This window comes from Anser cygnoides, chromosome 1, assembly GCF_040182565.1.
Source record: "Anser cygnoides isolate HZ-2024a breed goose chromosome 1, Taihu_goose_T2T_genome, whole genome shotgun sequence".
Classification (NCBI taxonomy): Eukaryota; Metazoa; Chordata; class Aves; order Anseriformes; family Anatidae; genus Anser; species Anser cygnoides.
The window spans coordinates 124,430,125-124,444,860 of NC_089873.1; the positions used below are offsets into that span (position 1 = coordinate 124,430,125).

The 14,736-nt window shown below is 39.0% G+C and overlaps 1 protein-coding gene across 5 annotated transcripts in view; it reads right to left on the bottom strand.

The window, feature by feature from the left end:
* The window catches only part of IL1RAPL1 (interleukin 1 receptor accessory protein like 1), a 764,863-nt gene that overhangs the window by 28,569 nt on the left and 721,558 nt on the right, over nt 1-14,736 (bottom strand). For all 5 annotated transcript variants that reach the window (XM_013192689.3, XM_066980474.1, XM_066980465.1 and 2 more), the window contains exon 7: nt 1,082-1,214. In XM_013192689.3, the coding sequence (XP_013048143.3) occupies nt 1,082-1,214 (133 nt within the window). The remainder of the gene's footprint in view (nt 1-1,081; nt 1,215-14,736) is intronic.

Sequence of the window (14,736 nt, forward strand, 5' to 3'; positions counted from 1 at the left end):
TCAATTAAGTGTATTTGTCCTGAGCTTTATAAAATAAATTTGATATGCACTGGGGTGAAATATGCCTCCATTTTGCCTATGTCTGGGGACACAGAGACCTTGAATGTCTATATGACCTTCTTGATTTTGGTAAAGGAAGCTTCTTCCTTAATTTAATTATACAGAAGAACTCCAAGCTAAAACTGAAAACAAGTGTGACTTGTCTTTTGATAAGGTAGTAAATTCCTATGTAAGAGCTGAAAGGGAAATAAACTCATGATGTTCTATTGTAGAAAATCACTGAGGATAATACACCTGTGGTTATTTAACTTCCTTTGTAGTGCATGCTTAGTTTTGCGTTCATTTCTGGGTTTATGCATGATATACAAACACAGTCATTCACACACACAGAATTGTAAATAAGAAAGGAATCTCTTCAGACCCAAGTAGGTACTTCATATTGGATACGAGTTGGAAAGCTGTGTCAAACATGTTATTCTCAATACAAAAACACTGTTTTCTCAATTTCCAAATGAGGTAACACTTTTAGAAGCAGGATAAGTACATGACGTGAATTGCCAGATCCTTTCTATAACAAATATTTCAGCAGCTAGAACCTGCCCACGTAACAGGAGTCTTGGATCTCACAGGGCAAATAACATTCCAGGAAACTCAGTTCTTTCTTTGAAGAAGAGAAATCAAACATTCAAAAAGAGAAGTCAGACTTCAGCATTTATTTAAGGCTATGTGCTTTAAAAAACTTCTTTTGACCTGCTTTTCTGGATGTATTTACTTTTCTTTATTTCTTCTTACTAACTGTGCTAATGGTTGCTATAGTTTGCCACAGTTTGAAGAAGTGGCTATACAAATCCCAGTTTGTTACACTACTGTGCTAGCTGGGCAACCACTCTGCTTTTGCAACTCTCTAACATCAGGTTTTGCTGCATTTTTCTGTTGTCTAATGATGAAATTGAAAAGATAAAGAATGGATGTTGCAAAAAAGGGGTCCAGACTGCAAGTATTCCTGAATTAGTCTGTGATAACAAGTATTACATTAACTATCAAAAAAAGATATTGCTTGAGAGATTTTTTTTTCTTTTACCTGATGTCACTTTCCCAGACTCGACTATCATCCAAATCTTCAATAAACTTCTCCCCTTTCATCCAGTAGATTAAAGGACTGACATCTCCACTATATCCAAAGAAAGCTCGGCAGGTTAGATTAGCAGAACCACCTGTTACATAGAAAAAAAAAAAGTTATTTCAAAATTTGTAAAAAAGGATTCCTTCTTGAATCAGTAGATGTGTTGATTTAAACAATGTATATATGTAGGGAATGTCAATTTCCAGTTGTTGTTAGAAATGCCCCAAAACATCTAATTGTCTTGCAGCCGGTGTTCAATATATTTTCTGAAAATAAATACAATAAAAGTGAGATTAAATGTTACATTAGAGCAGGATTCAATTTTGTGTTGTTTCACCAAGTGTTCCATGTATTGCAAGGAAATGAAAGACTATGGTTTCTTAAAAATAGCCAACTTAACTAAAGATTTCAATGTTTTCTTTAAAAATAGGTAAAGGTTAGGCAAAACAGACATGCAATCACATTTGTGTTAGTTCAGCCTTGCAAACATTTCTGCAAAGAGGTTGGTAGACTCCTGTAGAATATTGTTTCCTGTACCATTTCCAAGGGACAGTCAATAGAAAGATACATGTTCGTTGCTAAGTTACCACTGTCTGGGAAATGTTTTACTGTATGAATGGAAATAACCATCAGGTACATGCAATAAGGAGCAGAAATTCTACATATGTGCAGAGTTGCTTATTTAATGTTTACATGCTAAGGCACATGGAAAATAAGGAGTTGATTGGTGACAGCCAACATGACTTCCCTAAGGGCAGATTGTGCCTGATAAATCTCATGGCCTCCTACAATGGGGTTACAGCATTGGTGGAAGAGCAACTGACATCATCTACCTGGACTTGTGCAAAACATTTGAAGCTGATAGCCAGTGATAGCCTTGTCTCTAAACTGGAGAGACATGGATTTGACGGATGGACCACTTGGTGGATAAGGAATTGGCTGGATGATCACACTCAAAGAGTTGTGCTCAACAGCTCAATGTTCAAGTGGAGATCAGTGATAAGTGATGTTCCTCAGGGGTCAGTACTGGGACCAGTGCTGTTTAACATCTTTGTCTGTGACATGGTCATTGGGATTAAGTTCACCCTTAGCAAGTTTGCTGATGACACCAAGATGTGTGGTGTGATCAGCATGCTGGAGGGAAGGGATGTAATCCAGAAGGAACTGGACAGGCTTGAGAGGCGGGCCTGGACAAACCTCATGAATTTCAACAAGGCCAATTGCAAGGTCCTGCACCTGGGCCAGAGCAATCCCAAGAACAAATACAGGCTGGGCAGAGAATGGATTGAAAGCAGCCCTGAAGAGAAGGGCCTGGGGGTATTGGTTGATGAGAAGCTCAGCATGAGCTGTTACTGTGAACTAGCAACCCAGAGGGCCAACCGTATCCTGGGCTGCATTAAAAGCAGCATGGCCAGCAGGTCAAGGGAAGTGATTCTTCCCCTCTACTCTGCTCTCGTGAGACCCCACGTGGAGTACTGCGTTCCACTCAGGGGCCTTAGCACAAGAAGGACATGAACCTGTTATAAAAAAGTCCAGAGGAAGGCCACAGAGATTATCAATGAGCTGGAGCACCTCTTCTATAAAGACAGGCTGAGGGAGTTGGGGTTGTTCAGCCTGGAGAAGAGAAGGCTCCGAGGAGACCTTATAGTGGCCTTCCAATACCTAAAGGGAGTCTACAAGAAAGCTGGAGAGGGAGTCTGCCAGTGAGTGTAGGGATACGACAAAGAGGTTTTACACTAAAAGAAGGTATATTTAGATTAGATATTCAGAAGAAATTCCTTACTGTGAGGGTAGTGAGGCACTGGAACAGACTGCCCAGAGAAGCTGTGAGTCCCTGGATGTGTGTAAGTCCAGGTTGAATGAGGCTTTGGGCAACCTGGTCTAGTGGAACATGTTCCTGCCCGTGGCAGGGACTGGAATTAGAGGATATTTAAGTTCCCAACCCAGACTATTCTATAATTTTATGATTCTATGATACAGTGAGAATTGAAAATGTGATATGCCTTCACTTTAGTTTATTTTCGTTGGGCAGCCTTACATTGTGTTAGTACCACTTGGGTTTGGGGTTCCAGCTAGAGCACATGCAGAAATGGAAATGGTACTTCATGTGCATTTTGGATGTGTGGGTAAGACTGGTTAAAACTAGGTGTACTGCACACAGCCATGTAGTTAAAGATCTATTCACTGATGCAAAGTTGTTTGTCTTAATATGCAACAAGCCTTCTAAACTGTTATGTGCATTTCTGTAATGGATAATTACACTGTGATTTAAGGAAGTGTTGTGATTTAAGGAGCGTTTTCCCCCCTGAGGAGAGTATTTCCATGGAGTTGATATTACTGCTGAGACCAAAGTCATATTTTATTTACACTTTCAATTTTTGATCCTAGGATGTTAAAGCTGACTGACCACAGCTCATGGTAAAAAAATAATACATATATAATGTTAATACTACTTTGTTATTTTCTCTACTGAGATGTTGTGAGAAGTCAATCTGGGTTCAATGTATTTTCTTAAAAATATACTACCTTGGGTCAGTACATGGTCCTTCTCAAACCTCTGACAATATTTGAGCATCTTATTTATTTTTTACTATGGAAACAAATGCAGGATGCTGTGTAACAGGAAGATGAGTAGTTATTAAATAAATCTCTTATTTATCTGAAATGATTTATGATTTTCTGTGAAAGCATCTTGCTCCTCTAACTTGCGTGAACTCTCATATCCATACCACAAAAGGTGTAGAACCAAAGTAAGAACTGAATTGCTTTTTGTCATTTTAAGAAAGCTTACCTACAGTGGATGCCACAACACCATTTTTCAGCAATGTCCGCTAAGGAGACAGGAATACCCCAGTATTTGAAACTAGGAGATGAAGGTCTTATTCATAATCAAAAGGTATGAAATTGAATCTCTGGTTAATGGGACAATTAGATAATTTCATCTCATTTAGAGCAAAGTCACCAAATGTAAGATGAAGGGCAAACACTCTTCCTAAAGACAGTTTGCATGCCCTGGGAAGCAGTGGTCAGGACACCTCTTTGCAAAACCACCACCTTGCAACACAACCTCCTGAATGGTCAGGATACCTTTCTGGAAACTCAGTTCCTCATTCTCAACACAAGGAGGGCTCTGGAAGTGCCATCTAGAAGCAGTGAATAGATTTTTGTAATCTTGCAGCTATTTGTGGGGAATGAGACGAGCGTTAGGGAACCACTTAATGAGGGTCAAGCGCATGAAAACCTGTAATGGGATGTGAAGATCTTCCTGAGCATTCCCAGGACATCTGAACAGATTCAAACCCACTTTCTTACAACAATTACATATCTTATATATAAACTAACTATGATACTCAAACACGTGGAAATGAAAACACAAAACCTTAAAGGATTATGAATATATTGGTCACAGTCATCCAGTTTAACACATGTTCAGGGCTGTGAAATGCCTAGCAATCGCAGCATTGGTGGATTCCAATCATTCTCAAAATGGGAGAAGGTTCCTGCATGACTAAAGCAAAAACAGGCTCCTTCAAAGAATGAATTAACCCTATGGCATTATCACCAATTCTAGAGGGAAGAGTACTGTCTGTTGTATCATTGCCACTTCTTGGGCTTTTCCTGCAGCTTTCCCACCAAGTCAAGGCCCAGTTGAAACTTTTTAGCCCTTGAGAGGTTGTAAGATCACAACTGGAGGGACTGTGGTTTCTGGCCAATTTATCTGTGATTCACAGAGATTAGGCACCACAGGTGTTAACACCTCTCCAGGCTCTTGCAGCTAACAGGCACCCACTGAGAGATGACTTTTCCACTGTGAAGGCCTCTAAGCCTTTTAAAGGTGAATATTATCTTTTTTTTTTTTTTAATAAACAAAGCATTAAGGGGAAAATTTGTCAAAAAAGTTTGTAAGATAAAGACTTTTTTTCCTTATTAAATTCTTAAATAATTTCCCCCCTAAATAAAATATTTGAACATATTTTTAAACACAGAATCCAAAGTTTCCTTTCAACATGAAATATTTACACCTGAGAAACAAGGAAGGATGTACTTCCTTTTAGCAGTACCGTGTCAATTAGATTTGCTGAGCAAAGGCCATTAACATGCCAGGTGCTCAGCTATAAATTATTTATACTGTCTATCTTGACCAATCTTCACAAAAAGTCAGCGGGAAATTCATTAACAGGTCATCAAGAAAGATTCAGTGACCATCTAATGACCAGCCTGTGACCATTAATGAGGAAGTCTGTTCCTCCTGAGCTCACAGCACTTTGCAGAAGGCAGAGGAGCTCTCCTGGTGGAGCAGAGATACTTACAGCTTCAGGCACATGTAAGCAATAGGTAAAGACTGCCTGATGGGCAACATTATGAGTGAACAGAGTATTTTCAGAGCACATCTTGATATCTTGAGCTCCAGGGCTGCCCTTGTATGAGTGTAAGTATGCTAAGGTTTCACTTCTCAGTAGTATACCTTTGAAGTAGGTAGTCAGAGGACGCAGAGTTTGGCACACAGACTGTCTGTTCTGTGTGGGTAGTCCATATATAAAAAATCTGCAGATTTTTAGAAAGTGTTCAAAATTTAAGTAAATAAATACAAGAGGTAGTTTGTTTCATGTTTAATCTAATGTACAAAACCTGTCAGCCAGTTTATAGAAATCGCTCACAGTTAATCCTAAGCAACTATTTTCATGTGTGTTCTCTATGCTGAAAAAAACAGCTGTAGAAGTGAGTTGAAAACTATAAAGTTTTGATGAATAGATGTGTAATCCTTTCCATGCCATTAATTTAAATTTTCTTGTAAATGCTGGTTTATTACAGTTTTTTAGTCTACTTTTGAAGGAATTTAAATACATGTTTTGAATGAACTACTAGGGAAATCCATCTCTATCACCTTTGGTATGAGATGCTGTAAATTCTTGAGAATGTTCTGTCTCTGTTTAGGTAAGCTAGGTAAGCTTGTGTCCTGGTTCCAGTTAGGACAGAGTTAAGTAGCTCATAGTAGCTGGTAGGGTGCTATGTTTTGGATTAGGATGAGAAGAGCGCTGATAACATGCTGATGTTTTAATTGTTGCAGAGCAGTGTTTACACCAGGCCAAGGACTTTTCGGCTTCTTGCTCTGTCCTGCCAGCGAGCAGGCTGGGGGTGCAGCAGGAGCTGGGAGGGGACAGACCCAGGACAGCTGACCCAAACTGGCCAAAGGGGTATTCCATACCATCTGACGTCATGCTAAACAATATATAGGGGTGGCTGGCCGGGGTGGGGGGGCCGGCTGCTCGGGAATAGGCTGGGCATCGGTCAGCGGGTGGTGAGCAATTGCATTGTGCATCACTTGTTTCTTACACATTATTATTGTTAATACTATTATCATTATCACTATTATTATTATTATTGTTATTATTATTTTCCTGTCTTAATAAACTGTCTTTATCTCAACTCACAGGCTTCACTTTCCCGTTTCTCTCCCCCCATCCCAGAGAGGGAGGGGGGAGGGTGAGCGAACGGCTGTGTGGTGTTTAGCTGCCAGCCGGGTTAAACCACAACAGCTTGCTTATTTATTTATCTATCTATTTATTTATTTTATGGCAAAAAAGTATCCTGGAAAAGTCAAGAGGCATGAGGTTAGAATTATTAAGTGAAACCGATAGTGTTTTATTTATTAAAAAATCAATAAAAGATAAAGAGAAAAATGATACTTTGTAGCTTCTCAGAATAATTATTATTATTCTGACCTTGAAATAAATAAAGAGACATAAGGAACACCTAAAATGCAAAATTCAACGGAATATTTCTGTATCATCCTTATTTCTAAAAATACATTTGCTTTTAACATACTGAGTTGATTTTTGTAAAAAATAGAATAAATATCACCAAATGTTGCTGCTGCTTCCTGTGATAAAGTTGCACTGTCAACTCTAGCCAGATGGGTTCAAACTAAACTAATCCAAAAGTTTTTGCCAGTTAAACTGGAAACAGTTTTTGTTACACAATATGGTTTCTAGTAGACCAGAATGAAAGGAAGGACTTCAGCAAAACTTAGTTTCTTGAAATCAGCAAACGCCTTCAGCTGAGCAACACACTCCTTGTGTCCATTTTCTCTAATTAGCAACATTTGGGGCACGTTGTAAACTACTGCTGTGGGAGCCTCTGTCCAGGAGAGGGCACTGTCTAACTTCTAAACATTATTATTATTATTTTTTTAAATCAAAATAAATACCTAGTGTATAAGCTCTAATTAAAAACATCAGCCTGCTAAGAACCTGCTAGTTGTAATTAGCAAACAATGAATGTTTCATGGTTAGTGAAATGTCATCTTGTATGGGCAGCTTGAATTGTACTTCCACCATTATTCGTGTGAGTTAGCATACACTGTGATGGCAGCAGTTCTAGCTTTTCATTTGATGGACTCTTCACTAAAGTGCAACCATTTTTGTGGGAAGCAATGACAATTATCAGGCATCCACAACCTCTCTTTAGAAGAATCCTCAAAGATGTGTTACGGAAGTGAAATGAGAGCCGTGCCCAGCATCTGAAAATGTTGAGGGCCAACAGAGTGGAAATGTTCAGTGCACTGAAATACGTACTTTCTTTTACTGTGCAATGCAAACCAATTACAGCAATTATGCATAGGTAATACCTATACACTTACAAGCACGGCATTTATTTGTAATACTAACACTTTAAAATGAAACTATAAAAGGCCAAGGCAAATGCAATCAAAATCTCTCACATAAATTAAATAACACTCTGTCCATTCACATTAAACAAAAAATACTGACAAAATATCATCAGCCTTCCAAGTGGAGCAATGCAAAACCTGTTAAATTCTGAAATATGGTGGATAGGTGGCAATTCCTAACAAAGTCAATGACCCACTTAGATTTCCAATGTAACCTCCCAAATCCGGCAGGCAGGTAGGTAGAATAGGTTTGTGTTTTCAAAGGAGTTTTACATCTTGAGACAATTCTTAAAAGCCTCGTTGTAAACATGATTTTTTTTTTTTAAAAAAAAAGGAAAGTAAGCTAGCATACAGTTTTCAGACATGATACTTGATCATATGAGCATATTCTAAGGATCTGTAAGTCATCACTTGGATCAAGATGATCTTCAGGGATTTCTCTTGATTCCTTCCTTACCTGCACAAATCATTACCTGTGGCTGTGCTGTCCACCAGTTTACATGACTAGTTTCATATCTTGATATCTTGTATCTTCATACTAGATTGAAATTGTCTTGTATTTTTCATATATCAGGTTAGGCCAAATTAAAAAAAAAAAGTAATAAAAAAGAACTGTTTTCTGAAATATAACTACAATCTAGGAACAGCTATATTCTAATCTAGTCACTCAGTGGTGTGTTGTGATACATTTGGCAAGTCATCATGTCTTATATCCATACAATTCCAAAGACACAATGTGCAAATTCGCTCTTCTTAGAATTCAGTGGAGGTAGATTTGAAAGGGCTGGGTATTATCATTGCATTAAATACTATCATGCAAGCATGATACAAGCTGACGGAATGTGATTACACAGCTATATCTCTTCATTAATAAACCTGTCCCTATTCTGCTATGGTACAGAAGAGAATGTTAATTGCACAGCACTCTGAATTACATATTGAACAAATTCCTCCATCCATGAATGTGGAAATTCACAGTACACACAACCGGTCCTCCACAAAATGAAAACAAACAAACAAACAAACAAAAAAGAAGGTTTGTATCAAGATCAGAGATGGTAGCTTCTGAACTTTTGCCAAATTTGCAGGTATCTCTACTTGGCAAAAGGGTTAAAAATTGCTTCCTTGAATGTCTGTTTTTTTTTTTTTTGTTTGTTTTGTTTTACTTAAAACAAAAACCGCTTACTTCTTGATCATTAGTGGTTTTTGTTTGCTAGTTTTTTACATAGAAACTCATTCAGCATAGGGCCAGACTTGTTTGCCCATACATAGTAATTTGCTGACATATGAAGAGACTGCACAGGGCTTTCAGCTATTATATTACAGTTCAACAGTAAGACACTTAATGCAGACATCTATATGTCACTCTTTACATCTTGCCTGCCATCAACCCTGAGCTGTTTGAGTCTGTAATATGTAATAAGGTACTATACTGAAACATACATGGTAAGATCTAAGATTAACCTGAGTATTAAAATTTTCTGGTGGACTGCTTTATAGCTTGTGAAGGAAAAGAAATCCAAATCCCTTCTGCTTGGAATGGGCACTTAGCAGTACGACTGTCATAGACAGAGTCAATGAAGAAAACAACTGCCAGAGCAGACTGCAGAAAAAGTAGTGATCTATACAACTTTTGGCTGAAAATGCCCATGACATCTCTCAGGTATGTACATAGTCACACCAGCCTTCATTTCACAAGAGGAAACAAAACCCCTGAACCAATAATCTTGACTTTCCTAACAGCAGGTCTCTACTTTTGATAGATGGTAATGTCAGACTGATAAATTAGTTGTTCAGCAAGTATTTCTCATTCCTTTCTCTTCAGAAACAGTGTGGAGTGGGAGACAACTATCACAAGCATAAAGCAGGAGTTTCTAAAGAAAAGGAAAGTCTCTAGAATTGTTTTACAAGCTTAGCTTTTAGCCCAGAAGCTTTTTTTTTTTTTATTGTATTTTTTTATTAGACAAATGTATTTCTCAGACTCTTTATTCTTGTGCACTCTGTCAGATCAAATGATAATTTCTATTTTAAAAGCTTAGCTGGTTTTAGATATGTCACAAGAAAATATCCTGGGTTACAAAATAATTCCAATTAAAATGTTGTCTTTAAATGCCAAACATCATATGTTTTTTACCTCTTACAGATTTACTACTTTTTAGCTTTAAATCTGTAAATACTGTGCATAGCTTAGTATTGTTCATTTTTGTTGTTCTTGTTTATTTCTGTATTCTTCTTTGACCATACTGCTTTTGATTATGATGCTATGGCTTTTGCATTTTAGTGGTGCTACATGGTAAGAAAACAAGCTTAGCTAGCAGCCATACGATCCCTTTGCATAAAAGAGCCCCATATGGGAAACCATACTCCTTATGGTCTCTATCTGTGAGTTCAATGTGAGGCAGGTAGTTCAGGCACCCAGGGGTGCCACTGCCTTACAGCAATCTCTGGTGGCCAGGATGGTCTCTCATGGCCTTAGCTTGGAGAAGTCCTGCTCAGGATCAAGTTTTGGAAGACTTCTAGAAAAGCGGGAAGGTTTTGTTGTTTATCTTCTTACACTTTAGAGAGGTTAGATTAGGCAAAAATATGAAAATAATTTGATGTGTGTCTAGTGGTTTTACTCGGCTGGGCAGCTGAGCTCCACCACAACCGGTCTCTCATTCCCCTTCCTCAAAGGAAAAGGGGGAGAAAATATGACAAAAAGGGCTTAAGGGTTGAGATAAAGTCTGGGAAATCACTCAACACTTATTGTCATGGGCAAAACAGACTCAGCATAGGTAGATTAATGTAATTTATTACCTATTACTAATGAGCTTGAGCAGTGAGAAGCAAAAAACAAACTAAAAATCCTTCCCCCTATCCACTCTCATATACGTCCTCCCCCCAAGCAGTGCAGGGGAACGGGCAATAGGGGCTGTGTTAGTCCCTAATGCTTTGTCTCCACTGCTTCTTCAAGGTCACTCTCTGCCCCTGCTCCACGCGGGGTCCCTCCCACGGGATGCCGTCCTTCCCGAACTGAGCCTGCGGGGGCTGCCCACAGGCAGCAGCTCTTCCAGCACTGCTCCCACACGGCTCCGTACCACGGGGTCCATCCATCCCCCAGGAGCAAACTGCTCCAGCACGGGTCCCCCACGGGCGGGCGGCAGCTCCCCCCAGACCCCCTGCTCCTGCGTGGGCTCCTCTCCACGGGCTGCAGCTCCGGCCCGGGGCCTGCTCCTGCGGGGGCTCTCCATGGGCCGCAGCCTCCTCCAGGCCACATCCACCTGCTCCACCGGGGGCTCCTCCACGGGCTGCAGCGTGGAGATCTGCTCCGTGTGGGACCCATGGGCTGCAGGGGGACAGCCTGCTCCAGCGGGGGCCTCTCCACAGGCAGCAGGGGAACTGCTACTCCGTGCCTGGAGCACCTCCTGCTGCACTGACCTGGAGCTCTGCAGGGCTGTTTCTCAGTCCTCGCTCCAAAACCATGCCATGTAAACCCAATACAGTGTCTTTCTGTTAAAGAATATTTATTGATGAGAAATATAAATAGCTGGAACTACCTGGAGTTCTGTACATAGCTTGGGTCCCCAAGAAACTACCAAACTAGAAGAATTTATCTGTAACTTAAGGAAGATAGTTTCAAGCCATTAGAGCTCTCACAACTTTTTCATCATTCTCATAAAAAGTCCAGAAGCAAAACAAGGGACTCAGAGTAGGACTTAGATTTTCTGAGGTAGAATGCTGACGTAGCTATACATATTTTGCTAAGGAGCTACTGGAATGTAATGGGTAAACTCCAGTCCACCCATGACTACAATCACAATAATTTTATAATATAGCATGCTTACAATACCATTGTTCCCTTTTCACTTTGCTTTCTTTAACCTGTGCAAGCTGTAGAAATAAGGAGTTTTAATAACCAACCTATTTTATTTTTTATTTTTATTTTTAAACTGAAGAGTGTTTTGTTGGCCCAACAGATGAAACCATTCAAATCTCTTACCATAGAGGTTTTGTTATGAATCTTGTTATAAATGTTGTTCTTTATGAATGGAATGCACTGGTTTTGCTTTGGTCTCTTGTGGGTGCTAGTCCGTGTCAAAAAGCACAGAACATCAATCATAGCAGCCGGCTGTAGCACCAGTACCTTCCCTCAGCATCCTGCTCAGGTGCACCACACAATGCTTTCTGTACAAGGGAAATGCAAACTCTGTCCTGGATTCTAGATAATGATAAATTACACTTTTTTTTTTTTTTTCTCCTAAAAGAGGTTAACTCTAGGGAGCTGTAGCAAATAGTTTATTGTGTCAGAACACACTTAAACAAGAATATAAATAATCTTAAGGAACAGATTTGGCAATTCAGTTTACATACAACTTGTCAGCTGTTCAATCCCTTGCAGCTATTTCAGCCCTTGACTATGCAGCTAGTTGATATCTTCAAACACAGCACTTAATGAGCAGTGTTAGAAACTGGGTTTGACTATACAGTTTCATAATACCTGTTCATTAACTGCTTTGGAAGGAGGGATTGCAACATTTGTGTAATCATTAGACATTTTGAGTACATGCAACAAATGCTCATTTTCTGAGTCACATATGTATTTATATTGTATAATAAGTTGTGGTTTTATTTTTCATTGGTCAGCATGACTGCTCTTTCCCTCCTTTTGCTCTTTCTTCACGAGCAAGCCTGCCATGGGTTGAGTAGTTTGCAGGTAATAATTTGGGCAAGGAAAGGTTTTGAAAAAGGCTGTAGAGATGGGCTGCATATGGAGGACTATTTTTTTTTATTGTTTTTTTTTAATAGAGCTTTTGGAATCTAGCAGGCACAATGTCACCTAGACACTGCTAGGTGGATATTAAGGGAATCATCTAGATTCCAAATAACAAACAACTAACACTATATCTTCCTCTGGTGATCTTCACTCCTCAGCACACACCAGCCATCACAAGATTTTAATGAGCTAACCAATTCTGTCAGATTACACCATATGACAGAAAATGTCATTTGGCAAAGGCCCAGAGAAGTTTGGCAAAAACATGGATGGGGAAAAACACCATTCCCATGAAGCAAATGCAACACAATAGGATAAATATAAATGAAACTAAACACATCTGTAAAGCAAATGAAAATATTTCAGTTCAGTTCTAAATTACATGAAATCATTTTTCTGTTTAAAGTTTCACTGGGAAAGCCATTAAGTTCCACTGAAAATTAGAGCTCTGAAGAAGCAAACTTACTGATATTACTAATAAAAGAGATAAGTAAAAGCAACACCAGCCTTTCCTTTTATTGCATAAAGGCCTCTGAGGGTAGGAAGATATTTCATACTTATTCACACTATGTTTTCCAGAGTAATCAAAGGAATAAAAAAGGATAATATGTATGGTTTAGAAGAACTTCCGCTTGAAATTGTGATGTATCCTCCATATATCATGAAGGTATTACAATGGATAGAGGAAATATAGTAGTATTAAATATTCTTAGTATAGTTTCAGAAATATCTGATGTTTGCCATTTAATTATATATCTGAAGCATGTATCTTTTTTTCTAAAAGAAGTTCATACTAATCTGTCTCCATATTTATTTATGTAATTTAAAATTCACAATGCATCAAAGAAGTTCAATGCATAAAATTGGAAATGCATACTATTTCTAACAGCTTTAGGTTTTCTGTTTATTATTATTATTACCTATTTTTATTTTTGTCCACAATGATTGTGGAAATGTTGTCCTTCTATTTCACTTGTATGTATGAGTTAGCCACCTGCTTTCCGAAGAAAATCCTGAAGCAAAATCTGTGAAAACAAACCCTTCTCTATCACAAAGATGCAAATCAACAAATCTGATTGTCATGACAAATACACAGTGTTTTTGGACCATACCATGCTGTAATCTCCTAGGAATAGAAAGAATCCCACCAGCACTGCATATGGGCTACTTGACTTTAAAGGAAAAAGCACAGAAATGGGAGTGATTTTGAATTCTTATCGCTATATTCTGCTTTCTGACCTGTAGGTATATGAATCTAGTAGACAACCTTGTTATAAGCAAAACTCACACAGGGAAAAAGATGGGTTTGGCTGAAGGCAGGTTTCTTGCAGTGCACTCCTGAGTCACACAGCAACTTCTCCCTCTAGTTCCTCTGCATGAGAGCTTCTGCTCCACAGCAGAACATGCCCAATGCTCCCAACTCCAGAAATATGTTTTCTCTTACTCTGATTTTCAGAATGGATGGAGATCTGTGATCTCCAGCCCCCTTCACAGGTGATATCAGTTCTTGCACCATATGTGCCAAAGTGTGGGAATTGTTCTTGTACTCCCAAATAACATCTGCTCAGGGGCTGGCTTTAAGTTGACTATCACTCTTCAAAAGGAAAATGGCCTGGCTGCCTGGGATTGCAAAAGGAAGACGGAGAGCCTGATATGCCCATCTGTGTTTGAAGTAGGTGCAGTACCGGGCATCACAAAACATGATTCTTCAAAAATAATTTCCTTATCAAGAACAATTAATCATCAAATTAATTTTGTTTCTTGTATATTTTTGTCAAGAGAAGAGACCTCTGTGTGCTGGAAAATCTAGGCAACTGCAAGATTTAAATGATTTATCTTCTTGCAGCTGCCATGTGGCTCTCATTTCTCTAGACCACCTTCAATGTCGTTTACTTGCAAATTGTGTAGTCGCACTGTGTAGGTTCCTACAAGCAAAGATCCTGAGAGGTTTAGGGCTCCTGAATGCAAAGACAAATAACTGAGATTAGCAAGCAGGATATCAATTCTCATTACTAGTGAGTTGTCTTATCAGTTTGCACAGCCTACCCTTGTCTTGCTGCACTTCCACAAATGATATAATTTTTTTGTTGTTGTCGTTTTACTTCTCTAAGTGCTCTGAGAGGCACAGGGATCGGGGCAATTCTTAAAAGTAGAAGAAAGTGAAGCAAAATTTCACCTTGCTCTGTCTAA